This window comes from Ochotona princeps, chromosome 26 (genome assembly GCF_030435755.1).
Source record: "Ochotona princeps isolate mOchPri1 chromosome 26, mOchPri1.hap1, whole genome shotgun sequence".
NCBI classification, from domain to species: domain Eukaryota; kingdom Metazoa; phylum Chordata; class Mammalia; order Lagomorpha; family Ochotonidae; genus Ochotona; species Ochotona princeps.
The window spans coordinates 2,810,768-2,825,044 of record NC_080857.1 but is presented as its reverse complement, the minus strand read 5'-3'; the positions used below and the strand labels follow the sequence as shown (position 1 = coordinate 2,825,044).

The 14,277-nt window shown below is 58.0% G+C and overlaps 1 protein-coding gene across 1 annotated transcript in view; it reads left to right on the top strand.

Annotated features, from left to right (window-relative positions):
• Window positions 1-6,072: 6,072 nt before the first annotated feature.
• Window positions 6,073-14,277, top strand: part of EML1 (EMAP like 1) — a 115,108-nt gene continuing 106,903 nt past the window's right edge. The window contains exon 1 of the mRNA XM_058655323.1: window positions 6,073-6,220. Within this exon, the coding sequence (XP_058511306.1) occupies window positions 6,193-6,220 (28 nt within the window). The 5' untranslated portion in view covers window positions 6,073-6,192. The remainder of the gene's footprint in view (window positions 6,221-14,277) is intronic.

Genomic DNA, 14,277 nt, shown 5'->3' with positions numbered 1-14,277 from the left:
TGCCCTCTCACAGCCTGGCCCACCCTCCGCTCACCTGTTGTGGGCTAAGGAGTTGGTCAGCACTCGCTAAGCTGAGCACTACAGGCAATGGGCTTGGGCTGAAAGCACCTGGTCTAATGGAACTCAGCTGTATCCAATATTCTGCTAATGAGGGTGTGGGCGAAAGCGTAAACAAAACTAGGTGAAAGGACAAGAGTGGAGGCAATAAAAGCAGGCCACGAGAGAGGCCGGAGACAGACATTTCCACCATCTCTGGTCTCTGTGTCGGTGCCTTATCCCCAGATCCTTCGCCGTGTCCACGTTACCAGCCTAGCCGGCCGGAACACTTACCTTACCTTGCGCAGGCACAGCCCCTCCGGATGCGGCTGCCACCGCCTGGACTCCACCCTGGGCCTCACCCCTGCACAGCCCTGGTGACACTCCCTCGCCTGCCCTCTGCACCCCCACTCCACACAGCTCCCTCCTCTGCCTCCTGCCACAGCCAGGCCTGTCTGGAAACCACCTGCTCCCAAGTCCAGCACAGAGGGTCAGGGGTGCAGGGGTCTATGGGCTGCTGGCTGTACCACCTCCTGATGCAACTAAGACCCGTCCGTGCTGAGCCCAGGCCTTCTGGTCATTTTTGCAAGTCCTCTGAGGACACGGGGCCTAGAGTGCCCATTTCACAGATGAGTTCACTGTCGACTCAGATATCAGCTTCCCTGGCTGATATCTGATCCCTGATACCAGGAGTGGGAGGGCAAGGTGTGTGGGGTGCTGGACTTCTGAGCCACTTCCTGGTCCACACAACGGGCAGGGAGAGGTGGCTCTGAGTCCTGACTGCTGCAGAGTCCGCTGGGCTGGGGCCAGGCGGTGGCAGCTTCTCCTTCCAGCCCCTACCTGTCACTGGCTGTCGGTGTGGGGGAGAACAAAGGCTCGGAGCCACCTCTGGGGAGTTCAGGGCGTCCAGAGAACGCCACGCGCTGGGCACCTGTACCAAGTACTTCCTGCAGGCTTTCCTTCAACCAGGCCTGCCATCCCCTGAAGTGCCGCGCGGTGGCGCCCTGACGCAGCGCTGACGCGGCTCGCCACCTTCCCGCCAGCAGCCAGCCCCTCGTTGGCCCACGGACCCATGCGTGGGCAGGAGTGGGCCTCATCGTCTCCAATCCCAGAGGACAGGGACCGACCCTGCGGTGGAGCGCGGCCCAGGCCCTGGGTGAGCTGACCCCTCCCCACATCCCAATCCTGGGTGGCAGGGGAGAAGTGGCCTCTGCGGGAACCCTGCACCCTGCATGCCAGGGTGTGAGGAGAGTCAGGCCTTGGGTCTACACTTGAGGCCCTCGGTGGCTTCCAGCTTACAAGGCTGTGTGCTAGGCCACCTGCCGGGGTGGGGCAAGGTGAGGTAGGGCAGGGATCCCACCTTGGTCCTCCAGGCTGAGGACCTGGCTGTCTGAGCAGGCCTCAGCCTTGGCCTTGGCCTGACTTGCTGTGGGGACCTGGCCCAGGTGTGCCAGCTAGGGGGCTGGGGACACTGCTGGGCCACGGGGACAGCGGATCCAGAGCTGGTACTGCGTGTGGCCTCAGCAGTCAGCAGCAGGACTGGGAAGGCCCTGGAGGGGGCTGGGTCGGGAGCCCAGTGGGTGAGGACCCATGGGGGCTGGGGACTTTGCTGTGGGCAGGCTCCCACAGCAGCGTCACGGTGCCCTGGGTGAAGCTTCCAATGGGGGAAGCTAGGCCTCCTGGGGGTGGTGGAATCAGGCTTCCTAGGGAGATTCTAGTGGCGCCCCTGCCAGAGCTCCTGTCCGTCTCCTCTGATGGCCACTGTGCTGGCCCCATTGGTCCCCAGCTCCAGGACAAGGCCAGCACCCATGCCCTGGTCCCCTTGCCCCATTCCCCCGCCCTGCTGTGCACCTGCCTGGGCCTCACTGCCATTCAGGGCCTCAGCACCAGCCCTCTTGTCTCCTCCAGGGAGGGCTGTTCGTGCTGTGGCGAAGTCCAGGGCCTGGTCTTGGGAGGGGTTTTCCTTCCAGCTCTCAGCCCCCGTCCCAAAGGGTAGTGCCACTCCACACATGAAGGGGTTGTCCCCAGGAGCCCCAGCCTGATCCCCCAGTCTTGTTTCCTGGCTGGGAGCCTGGAGGCTGGGAGGTGTGCCCAAGGCCACTTAGGCAGTGGTCAGTCTAGGGGTGCCTGGAGCATGAGTGCATGTTATATGTGTGTGTACACATGCATACGTACATGCTGTGTGTGTGTATAGGAAGACATTTCACACAGTTCTGGGAAATTAGAAGTAACAGGTGAGTTTGGGCGCCAACAAATATGTAGTTGGTGCACAGAAGGGATATTCAGGAAATTCACGGCAAAGGCAAATTCTGAAAAAATTCCCCACGGATTTCACACTTTTTGTGCTAAAATAGGTTTTTTTCGTTAATTTTTTTTAGATTTATTTATTTTTATTACAAAGTCAAATATACAGAGAGGAGGAGAGACAGAGAGGAAGACCTTCCGTCCGATGATTCACTCCCCAAGTGAGCGCTACGGCTGGTACTGTGCCCATCTGGAGCCAGGAGCCATTAACTTCCTCCGGGTCTCCCACGCGGGTGCAGCGTCCCAAGGCTTTGGGCCATCCTTGACTGCTTTCTCAGGCCACAGGCAGGGAGCTGGATGGGAAGTGGAGCTGCTGGGATTAGAACCGGTGCCCATATGGGATCCCGGGGCGTTCAAGGCGAGGACTTTAGCCGCTAGGCCACTGTGCCGGGCCCTAAAATAGGTTTTTACTTGCAAGTTGCATGGGTTTGTGAAGCCTCTTGTGTCTGGGTACACGTGTGTGCACATGGCGTACATCTTGTGAACCCTGTGTGTGACTGCCTCTGTTCCTGGCTCCAGCCTCCATGTGGCTGTCCACTGTCCTTCACGTCGTGGTCACCAGAGCCCCAGATGAACCTCCCTGTGCCGAGGAAGACAGGGTCTGGGGCAGGGAGGAAGAGCCGCACCCCTGGGCTGGGTGAATGTGGGCTGAGAGGTGTGGAAGCAAAGTGGGGCCCCTGGTTGGCCCCATCCCTTCAGCACCCGTCCATGGCTCCTGTGACCCCTGACCCTGCTCTGACCCTCTGGGGCTACTTTCCTACCAGGTGGGAAGCAGGGGCCAGCCTTGCCCCAGGTAGGGGAGCCCAGCTGAGCACACGGCCACCAGGCCAGCGCTCACTACCAGCCCACGTTCCTAAGGCCTCCTCTGTGATGCAGCAGCTGGTTCCCTCCACGTGGTCCCAACTCCTGCACACCCCAGTCCAGTAAGCCCCATCTGTTCGTAAGCCGCCTCAAGTTCTTCCCTCAGCCAGGGCCTCTCCCTGCTCCTCACCCCAGGTCCCTGCCCCAGTGACCCCTTCAGGTCCTGACCTCAGTGCTCCCGGAAGCCTGTGGGCCCCAGGCAGGCCTGGCAGTGCTGCCCCTCGGGGGTGCTCTCTGAGGGGCTGCTGAGATGATGTGAGATGCTTAGGGGGCCGGGCACGGTGGGCACACGAGTAGTGGACTGGAGAGTGGGAGCTGCCAGCTGGGGAGGCAGGAGTCAGGGGCATGTGAGTGTGGGCACAGCTGGGCACACATATGCAGATGGACTTCCTCAGAACTCCTGGCACATGTTGCCACACCCACACTCACAGTCAGCCCTGCCACGTGCACGCCATTCCCAATACCATGTACACGCATGTGCAGTGAGCCATGAGCTGCCACAGCGACCTCAGAGGTAGGCGACCAAGTTATTTTTCCCCCTAACTGATGTTCCCACAACAAAGAAAACAGGAAGGGACTTGGGGCCAGGAACAGGAAGGGGAAGTGGCCTGTGCACCGGGAAGCCACTGGGTGGTGTGTCTGGGGCAGACGGATGTGTGCAGGGAGAGGCAGGGCAGGGGGCCTCCTTGGCATTGTGCCTCCATGGTGTCATGCTTAGGCTGCCGGCTAGCTCTGGTCACATATGAGAACTGGTGGAGCTGGCATACAACCCAGGCTCCTTCCAGCCCCCAACCCATAGCCCACCTGGCAGTAGCCACGGGTAGGGCCTCTGTCTGGGGGTTGGGTAGCTTCATGAGCTGCTTCTGGCATCCCACCATTTGTCAAAGGCTAGGCAGCTCCTGGTATGTGTGTGAGGGGGGACAGAGGTGAGTGAGTCACCCCGATGTCCCCCATAGAGTGGTCCTTGGAAGTACCAGTGCATCAGGGATACCCAGAGCAGGTACAACAGGACCAGAGCTGACCCAGCTTTGCCGCAGGATCTGTGTGTGTCTAACAGTGGGGACCTTGGGATCCCTGATACCCTTAAACTTTTGTGGACAGGTGTGCAGGAGCAGCCCAGGATCACACAGCAGGGCAGGGCCCAGGACGCAGGCCTGCCCTAGTCCCTGCCATCTGTGCCCCCAATGTCCCAGGGGTGTAAGTGGGGTGCTAGGGAAGGCCAGGGCTCCTCCCCCATATGTGCCCTCTCTGGGGCACAGCTGCCACCTGATGGCTACCCCAAACCTGTGGCCCTCGGACCAGCCCTGCTTGTATACTCTGGATGATGGGGAACTCATTACCTTTCAGAGTAACAAGAGCCAGCCAAGAGGTAGACAGAATCAAGACCAAGTGTTGAGCCCAGCAAAGTTAGTCAGCAGGGAAAGCGCAGTGCAGGGGTCCCTGACAATTTCTGGGCAGTCAGAGCAGGTTTCCTGGAGGAGGAGGAGCTGGGAGAGGAGGATAGCAGATGCCAGGTCAGGGGGATAGTGAAATCTTGGCCAAGGAGACCTAGAATCTACTCCCAGGGACTGACTTCCCTGTCCCCTGTCTGCTGGCCTGTGCAGCTGTCAGAGCCTCCCCCTAACACCCCTCTAGCCCTGGCTTCCCTTCTGGGTGTTGGAGCTGAGGATGCCCCACTGTTGGTGAAGGGCTGTGCGATGCCTTGGAAGGCCGCTCCGTCCACTCTTCTGACGCTGTTCGTTCTTGCTTGACACCAGCGTCTGCGTCCTCCCTGATGTTCCCATCCCTGGGTGCTTCTCCCATGACTCTAGCTTCTCCCTTTAGGACAGCCACCACTTCCAGCCTCTGCTGGGGATGCTTTTCCTGGAATGCTCTCTCCTCCCCCTGAAAATCTCGTCCCTAAATGCCAGCTCTTCTGGGAAGCCCTCTTGGATCTCCAGCTGGGGTTCACCAGCAACTCTGTCTTATCTCCTTAAGCACTTCATTCTGTCTGCGCTCCACAGGGAGACTTGAAGCCGGGGGCGGGGAACATGAAGCCCAGGTGAAGCTTCTCGGGGCCCCGGGCTCCCGACGGGGTCTGCCTTCACCTCGTGGGGATCCCAGAGAGGGGCTAGGTTGGCTGTTAGCCAAGCAAGTAGCAAGTGCAGACTGTGTTTGCTGAGCACCCACTAGTACCAGGCACAGAATCATACAGGTACCAGTGGGGAGCCCACCTGCACCCCGGTGACCCCCTCAACCACTGTGGCATGAGCAACCTCCAGCAGGTGCCAGTGGGGAGCCCACCTGCACCCTGGGTGACCCCCTCGGCCTCTGTGGCACGAGCAGCCTCCAGCAGGTGCCCATGACTGTGAGGTGCTTCTAGGCAAGTGCTCAGCAATCAGCCATCAGCAGAAGGGAGGATCCCGGCTTCCTGTATCCTGAAAGACAAACAATTGAGCTACAGATCCCAGTCATGCCCCCAACTGCTCGGGTGGCCTTGAGAGGGCTGCCTAACCCCTCAGGGATGTGGCCAGAGCAAGATACTGAGTGTGGCAGCATCCAGTATCTGCATACCCCCAGGGGGTGGCACCCTTCTTCCTTTCTTCCCTGGATGCCCATACATGTCCCTGGTTGAGTGGCTGGAACCTAACCAGGACAGAGCCGGCAGGCATCCCAGGGTGCCTGGGGGCGCATGGACTGGCCGGGCACCCATGGGTGCTACAGCTCTGTGGGCAGCATTCCGGGACTGCCCGAGAGAGGCCCCGGGCTGGGGGGAGGGGGGAGAAGTGCCCAGATTTATCCACCAATCACACAGGCTCCTGGCACGGCTGCTCGCTGTTATCTGCCCAGCCCAGTGTGGGAGGGGGGTGGCCAGGCCAGCCAGGGCGGGACAGACGCTGCCTGGGGGCTGGACCCAGAACAGTCCCAAGCCCTGCTGGGTGTGTGACAGTCATTGAGGGCTCTGCGTGTCTCTTGGAGCTGGGAGCCGGCTGGCCACCCATCTCCTGCACCATGTCGGACTGCGAGGGCCCCTTGGCTGGTAAGTGGCAGTGCTATATTTACCCGCCAGGGCTCACGGAGCCAAGGCTATGGGGCCGAGGGCACTGAGGCCCCCCATGGGCTGTGGGCAGCGGAGGAGGCTGGACCCCTGCCTTCTAGCCTGCTGCCTGGGGGCCTGGCCCCCTGAACAGGGTGCCTGCCTCCTGAAGCTGTGTTCTCTGCCCTCGCACGCAAGCACGGAGCGGAGCAGGAAGCTGAGCCTGGAGTGTGTCCTTCCTGGGCTGGCCTGCGGGACTGTGCGGTCCCAGGCTGGGAGTGGATCCTGGTGCCAGGGCCCAGGAACCGCATGCAAATGAGTGACAGCTCCCTTGAGGCTTGCTCTGCCTCTCTGAGAACAGGAACTGCTGGGAAGTCCTGAGTTCTCGGGCTGGCCACGCACGAGGCGGGCCAACTTTGGGGAAGGCGCTAAGAGGTGGCCAGATACCCCAGTGCCCTGCCCGCCGAGGGATGGGAGGTCCATGGTGGGGACTGACTGTCCCCAACTCCGTCCTGTGAAGACAAGCCTGGACGTGGCATTCCGTACGTTAGCCTTAGGTGCCAGCTGGTGGCAGCTGTGTCCCGCTTGCCATTCACGCGTCCCAATTCTTTCCCTTCCAGTGTGGGTGACCTGGGCAGAGGGCTTGCCTTCTTTTGAGCCTCAGTGTCCCTAGCTTACACACTGTCTAACCAGGTGGGGACGTGGGTGCATAGGGAACGCTCACGTCCCCGCACGGGTGGCAGTGGCAAGTGAGCTCCTGGCCCAAAGCTAGGGAAACACGGAGCCTGTACACTGGGCACCCCCTACTCCAACAGAGCGTCCTCCTCAGTATCTCTGGCCAGTGGAACTCTGCCACAGAGACCCCTGGGGCACGCACACCATACTGTCCCAGGCTGCCAGAGGCAGTGTGGGTGGGCTGTGTCTGATGGATGCTCTCAGGAGCTATGTGTATTCCAGAGCGGGGGACGCCGACATAAGTGGTCTGACCTCACCCTCGTCAGCTGGCGCCAGTCAAGCTGGCAGCCAGGAATCACCCGCCGTGGCGGCCACGAAGGCAGGAGGAGCCGCCAGCAGACAGCCCTTTCTGGCTGGCCAGACCCCGCACCTGACGGGGCCCGGGAATAGCTCGCTGCCTCTGGCGGGGACATGGCCCTGGTTGAGTGCCAGCCCCGCGCCGTGCCGCGCTGCACTGAGAAGGGTATTTCAGGAGACCAGGACAATATTTAGCCTCTGGGGGTGACGGGCTGGCCCCGAACATGTGCAGTGTGGAGGTCAGGTGGCAGTGCTGCTCCAGCCCCTCTTGGGGTGGAGGCAGGGTCCTGGCTGGGCACACTCCAGCCTGGGGGGAATATCCTGATGGTCTTTGGCCTGGCCCTGGACCCGGTGGTCAGCAGCAATGACCGTGCCTGCTGTAGGTGCTGTCCTGGGGGGAGCAGGGAGGTGGGCACACAGCAGGGTCTTCAGCCCAGGCTGCTGAAGGACTCCTGCCATTCAGTGGTGTTTGGGACCATCCCATCCCTGGGCCTCTCCACTCCCTGTTTACAGCCTCAGGCTCCTCATCTGAGAAATGGGAACAGTAGGGGGACGTTAGCTCCTAGGACACACTCGAGACGACGTCTGGTGGACGGGCAGCAGTTCTGGCTGCTGCTGTAACTGTCAAGGCCGTAAGAGCGCCAGGGAACAGCTGCCTCTCTGATGCTGTGGCCTCATGGTCATTTATTCCCTGAGGGACAGGGCGACTCACAGAGCTCCATGGGCTGTTTGAATGGCAAAGTGAGGATTGGAACCTAGTTATCTGGATCCTGTTGGCATAGAATCGAGCTCAGGGCCCTCTGTGGGGGGTGGGGGCTGCAGCAGCGACCCCCTTGGTCTGTAGAGGCATCCGGTGAAGCCTTCAGGAATGTGGAGTCTAGTCAGGATGTCGGAAAAGCGTGCAGGCAGGAGCAGGGCAGGCGGCTGCGGGTGCCGGGATTCATGGCCCTGCGCCTGGGCGGGCAGCCCCGAGGCTAAGGTTACCAGAGAGTCAGCATCGTATTTATAGCAGGAACACGTAGGCACTGAGCGCTGCCCACCCACAGTCCTGGCCAGCGAAGGTGCTTCCTTCGTGTTTCAGGCCTGCCTCAGTCTCCTCGCCTGGGAAATGGGGGACGGAGCAGGGGAGGGCTGGCTGTGTCCTGCATGGGGTCTGGAGGAGGAGACAGGGGTGTGACTCCTGCGTTTGTGGAGGAGGCTCCGGGAGGCCTGGCTGCACACTTCCTAGGTCTGCATTTGGTCTTGGGACTCGACCCCACTCCATAGCCGCCCCCTCAGTGGAATCTGCAGAAAGAAGCTCTGGGACTTGGCATGTCTCAGCACTGCCTCCCACTTGGGCAAATTTCCAGTAAAGCCAAGTTGACAATTCCAAGTGCAGAAGAATGGGCTGTTGTGTTCCCAGGGGAGTGATCAGATCCTGGGGTGCAAACCCTGCTTTGCCCTGGCTCCTGGTCTCTGGTGAATCCCTGCACCTCTGAGAGCTGCCATGAGCGGTGGGCACTTACCCTGCTGGGCTGAGCCTCCCCCCTCCTCCCCGCCCATGTAACCCCCTCCTCTGTCTCTGGTTGCCCATGTGTACAGTGTGAGAGGCCGCCCTGGCTAGTGCTCTGTTTTAAGGAACAGATTTTTTGTTTTGTTTTGTTTTGTTTACTTGAGAGGCAGAGAGGAGGGTAGAGACTAAGAGTGTTTCCATCCGTTGGCTCACCCCACCCCGGTGGGTGGGACTGCCAGCACCGGGCTGGGCTGAAGCCAGGCTCTGGGGCTTCATCCGGGTCTACCGTGTGGGGGCTGGGCCAAGGCTTTGGGCCGAGCTCTGTTGCCGTCCCAGGTGCACCAGCAGGGCGCTGGATGGGAAGCAGAGCAGCTGGGACCTGAATCTGTGCTCTGAAATGGGTTACCACCGTTGCCAGCTGTGACTTAACTCGCTATGCCACGGCGCTGGCCCTGCCAGCGCCTATTTGGGGTAGATGGCACTTCCGTGATATCCCCCAATGTCCTCTGGCTTCCGGAGGCGGTGCCGAGAAAGGCAGCTGGATGCCTGTGGTGCTCTGGGTTCCCCAAAGGTCACCTCAGTGTGGGGATCTCTGAGGACCCATCTGAAGACTGTGATGGGGACACCCTCAGCTCGTGCAATTCCTCCTGCACCCCAGAACCCAGAGAGGGCCCCAGCGCGTTTCCCTCAGCCTCACAGGGGACTCTCGCTGGAGCTGCGTCCTGCTCCTCTCCTTGTCCCAGCCACTGGCAGTTTTCATCCCAAGTCCTCCAGGAGGCCAGCGTTCCCCCACCCCTGTCCTGCCCCAGGGAGGGGCTACCCTGAGGAGGACATGGCTCCTGGACAGACTAGTGCTGGGCAGGGGCAGGGGGCTCCTGAGGCATGGCCGCGGCTTTCGTCCTCCCTCACACGTTCTGCCCTGGGATGGGATCCAGTGTCCCCACGAGGAGATGCGAAAGCAGAACACAGCTGCGCTGAGTGGGCCCTGCCCCTGGAGCGGGAAGCGGTCAGGGTCTCTTCTCCAGCCTGCCGGTAGGGCTGCTCGGCATGCCGGTCTCAGCAAGTGGCTTCATTTAGGTTTGCCTGTGGCAATGGGAGCCAGGGAAGACTCCGGTTAGCATCAGTGAAGTGGGTGAGGACAGAGGAGGCCACGCCTGCCCTAAGGTCAGAGGGTGAGGCCAAGAAGCTCTGACACTTGTTGGGGCTGGGGACCCTTAGGGGTGATCTGGGGGTACCCTCTGAGCCCAGGGATGGCTCTGGTCTGTCTGGGCGTGGAGGTAGTGAGTGGTAGGGTCTGGGCTTCTGGTGCCGTTGTAGACGTGGCCTACCCCACCTCCCCGATGCTCCAAGGTCTCGTGTATGAAGGGGAGGAGCCGTCAGTGCTGGATGCCATGTGGCCCTGTGAGTCCTAGTGAACCTTATGGGACACAGGGGAGGGATGGTGGTGGCCAGAGGTCCCCAGGAGTGCCCCACACGTGTGCTGGGCCCCTGCCAGGTGACAGGGCGCTCTCAGCCTGAGTAGCTGTACTGCATCTCAACTCATGCTACTCTCCCCACCTGGGGACCACCCCAGGCTCAGAGTCACTGGGCGTGAGTGTGATGGGCTAGACCTCCATCACTTCTCAGGTTTCTCTTGCTCCTCTCCTCATGTAGTCAGCCCATGGCCTGGTCCAGCTTAGTGCAGCTCTGCCTCATCCAGGAAGCCCTCCCTGCATTGTACAACCCTGGGGGACCCAGTGCCCCTGGAGCACTCATCCCCATTTCTCATGTTGGGTAACAAAGCTAGCTGGACTCCCTGTCCTGCTCCCAGAAGTATCCAGTTGTGGGATGTCCAGACGTGGCTGTGGTCCTCACGGCCCTGGGATCTGGGACAGGTGTCCTCTTTCCGGTTCTGGCCTCAGAGAGGTCATTTGTTGTTAGCTCTGCCTGGAGTCCGCAGATTCCAGCACCTGGCCTTGGCCGCGTCTCTAACCATGATCAGGCACAGCCAAGAGCCCCTGCAGCCCCAGGCTGGAGCTAGCAGAACTCAGAGCAGAAGAGATGGAGGCCCTGCCCCAGGATGGGAAGTGTCCTGGGCTTTCCTTCTCTGAGGAGAAACCCGGTTCCCAGTGCTAGGGATTCTGCTTAGGTGTGAAAATCACCTGCTTCTTTCTACTTTCCTGTGAATTCATTTGAGGGGCAGATAGACTGAAAGAGAAGGCTCCCATCTTCCAGGTCAGCCTCCGAAAGCTGCAATGGCCAGGCTGGGCCTGGGGCCAGAGCCAGGTACTGGGGACTCAAGCCAGGGAGTCAGGGACCTCACTCTTGGAACCCTCACTGCTGCCTCCCAGGGCATACACTAGTGGGAAGCTGAAGTTAGGCCTGGGCTTGAACCCGGGCACTCCGGTACAGGGCGTCCGACCGATTGGGCCCTACCTCTGTTCCATTGATTGGTCAACTCCAGGTAGCAAGCTAGGTTTTGTTTGGGTTATGGCTGTTTTCAAATGAAACGAAGCTGTTAGCATCTGCAACTACTTAACTTTGTTTTCTTTTCTTTTTTTAAATTAATTAATTAATTTATTTATTATTTTAAATTCATTAATTACATTGTATTATGTGACACAGTTTCATAGGTACTTGGATTCTCCCCACCCCTCCCCAAACCCTAACTTTGTTTTCTTGATCCTGTGTAGTCAACATAAAACATGCTGGCTGGCTGCTGATCCGCATGACTGTGGGAAGTGTCTACGCTTTGGATTTTGATTCATCAGAACTGCCTCTTTGTCTTTGTGCTAACTGTACTATAAGCCAGGGTGGTTTGTTGGGCTATATAACAAACAAGCTGCCATGGGTCCAACCAACAAGGGTGGACTTCTCCCTCCTGCGACAGTTCTTGTAGGTCTGGCAGCTCTCCAGGGCAGGCCTGCTGCCTAGGGCTCAGTGTGGTGCCTCCACATGGACCCCTGTTCCCCTGGTCATCACAGCCAGGGATGTCGAAGCCAGAGACGCCACTCCTGGCAATATAATGCTCCCACCTGAAAGTAATTAGCCTTTTGCTGCTGGTGTTCCATTGGCTAATGCAGGTCACATGCCACACTTACTGGAAAGACAAAGTGTAGCTCTGCATTAAGGAAAAATAGCAAAATGCCATGCCCCACCACTAACTTTTTTGTTCTTGAAGATTTATTTATTTTTATTGGAAAGTCAGATATACAGAGAGGAAGATCTTCAATCCGCTAATTTGCTCCCCAAGTGGCCACAACGGCTGGAGCTGAGCTGATCTGAAGCCAGGAGCCAGGAACTTCCTCCAGGTCTCCCACATGAGTGCAGAGTCCCAAGGCTTTAGGTCGTCCTCCACTGCTCTCCCAGGCCACAGGCAGGGAGCTGGATGGGAAGTGGAGCTGCCGGGACTTGAACCGGCACCCATATGGGATCCCTGTGCATGCAAGGCAAGGACTTTAGCTACGAGGCTACCATGCCGGGGCCCCACCACTGACTTTTTAAAAGAAAGATTCATTTTATGCATTTGTGACTACAAAGAGATGAAGGGACAGAAGAAGGCATCTTCCACCTGCTGGTTCATTTCTCAATGGCCACAGTAGCTAGGGCTGGACAAGGCTGGAGCCAAGACCTTCTTATGGATTTTCCACGTGGGTGCAGAGACCAAGCACTCGCCATCTTAAACTGCTTCCCCAGGTCCCTAGCAGGGAGCTGGACTGACAGTGGAGCAGCCAGAACGCCAGCTGGTGGTGATATGGGCCAACTGATATATGGTGGTGGCAATAAAATTGGCAGCTTTACCTGCTGTGCCATGGCACTGGCCTCTGACCTTCTTCTTTTTTTTTAAAATACACGTTACTTTTGATACATTCAGTGCACACTGAGTGTATTAGTGAGTGAGTTAGTGAGCACGCAGCAGGTTGAGCCAAGCAAAGCACAGGCTGTTTCAGAAAAAGGCTCTCACGCACAAGCTTGAATTTACCTTGGAAAGCACAGGCCTGCCCACCTGCCTGCTGGGGCCTGCACATGAACGACTTCCCAGCCATTGTGGAGATCGCTGCTACCGACCTGGGTGTGCCGGACAACATGGCTCATACACACTGAACACAGGTCCTTCGGCTGCACACCTAGAGCAGGCCCACCGGACAGCCGGCAGAAAGTCCCTCTTTGAATTTGTTGGAGTGGCACCTCCATGTCATTTTCCATAATAGCTGTGCTAGTTTACATCCCAGCACATCCTCACAGGCTCACCATGCTAGGGCCCTTCTGGGGCGCCTGTGTTAGCAGGTGCCAAGTGTCTGTGCTCTGCCTTTACATTCCCCAAATGATTCGTGGCACTGAGCTTTTTTTTTCTTTGGTAGACCAGTTGACCATTGGCATGTCTTCTTTTAACTAGTATCTCTGCAAGCCCTTTGGATTTTGAAGTTAAATTATTTGTTGCTTAGTGATTGAGTTGTTGGAGCCCTTTGCATTTTACACTTCTTCTGGTTTTACACTTCTTTTTTGCACTCTGCATTTTATACTCTTACCTGATTTTTATTTGTTTTCTTTTGAAATTATATATATAGTTTCTTTTTATTTATTTTATTTTGAATATTATATATATATAGTTGGGAGGGATGCATGTGGGCCTCCACTTAAGGTGGGGAGGGCTGAAGCATGAAGGCAGGTGGGTGGGATGAATGTGTCACAGTGTTGGCATTCCCCAGGGCCGGAATGCCCACCAGCTGTTGACTGCTCTTCTCCCAGCACTGTAATTCTAACCTAGGTACAAGGCAACCTAGGCTGCTGCCTGTAATTGGGGCACACTTTTACTGTTCCTGTTGTATGCAGAACTCCAGTAATGGAGTGATTCTGCCCAGAGCTCACATACATTTCCCATGTGCTTTTTTTAAAAAAGATTTTTTCAGAAGATTTATTTATTTTTATTTGCAAGTCAGAGGTATAGAGACAGGAGAAGAGAGAGAGAGAGAGAGAGAGAGAGAGAGAGAGACGAAACAGAGAAAGAGAATCTTCCATCTGCTGGCTCACTCCCCAAATGGACAAGCTGGCAGCCTCTCATAGCAGCGGGGCACTGCTCAGCACCCAGTGGCGGTTGTGTCTGTGCAGGCAAGAGCTGGAGTCGGGACAGGATCTGTGAGTTTGGAAGCTGTCCCTGAGCCCTTTGCTGGGAGCCGGTGAGGCCCTTGGTGTTGCTAGAAAACAGCCCGGCACTGTGAGCCCGTCAGGCTCTTGCATTCCAGCTTCCCAGCCCAGCAGGGGAGAGAAGGCGCTGCCCAGTTTAAACAAGTCCTCCAGGAATCCCGCCTCATTTATTTCACATGGAAAAACATGTCATGGCCACGCAGTGACAGAAAACGCCCTCCTGCCACTTCTCACCCACGGGCTGTGTGTGTTCCTGGTCTCAGCAAGCACGTGCTATGTGCAGGGTCATGCCGGGTGTCCTGGGCTGAGGCAGGGCAGGGACTCCAACCTGGGGTCTCTGCTGTGGGTCTGCCTTTGTTGATCCACTTCAGTTTCCCAGAGGACTAAGCAAGAATGTATACCATAGGCACTA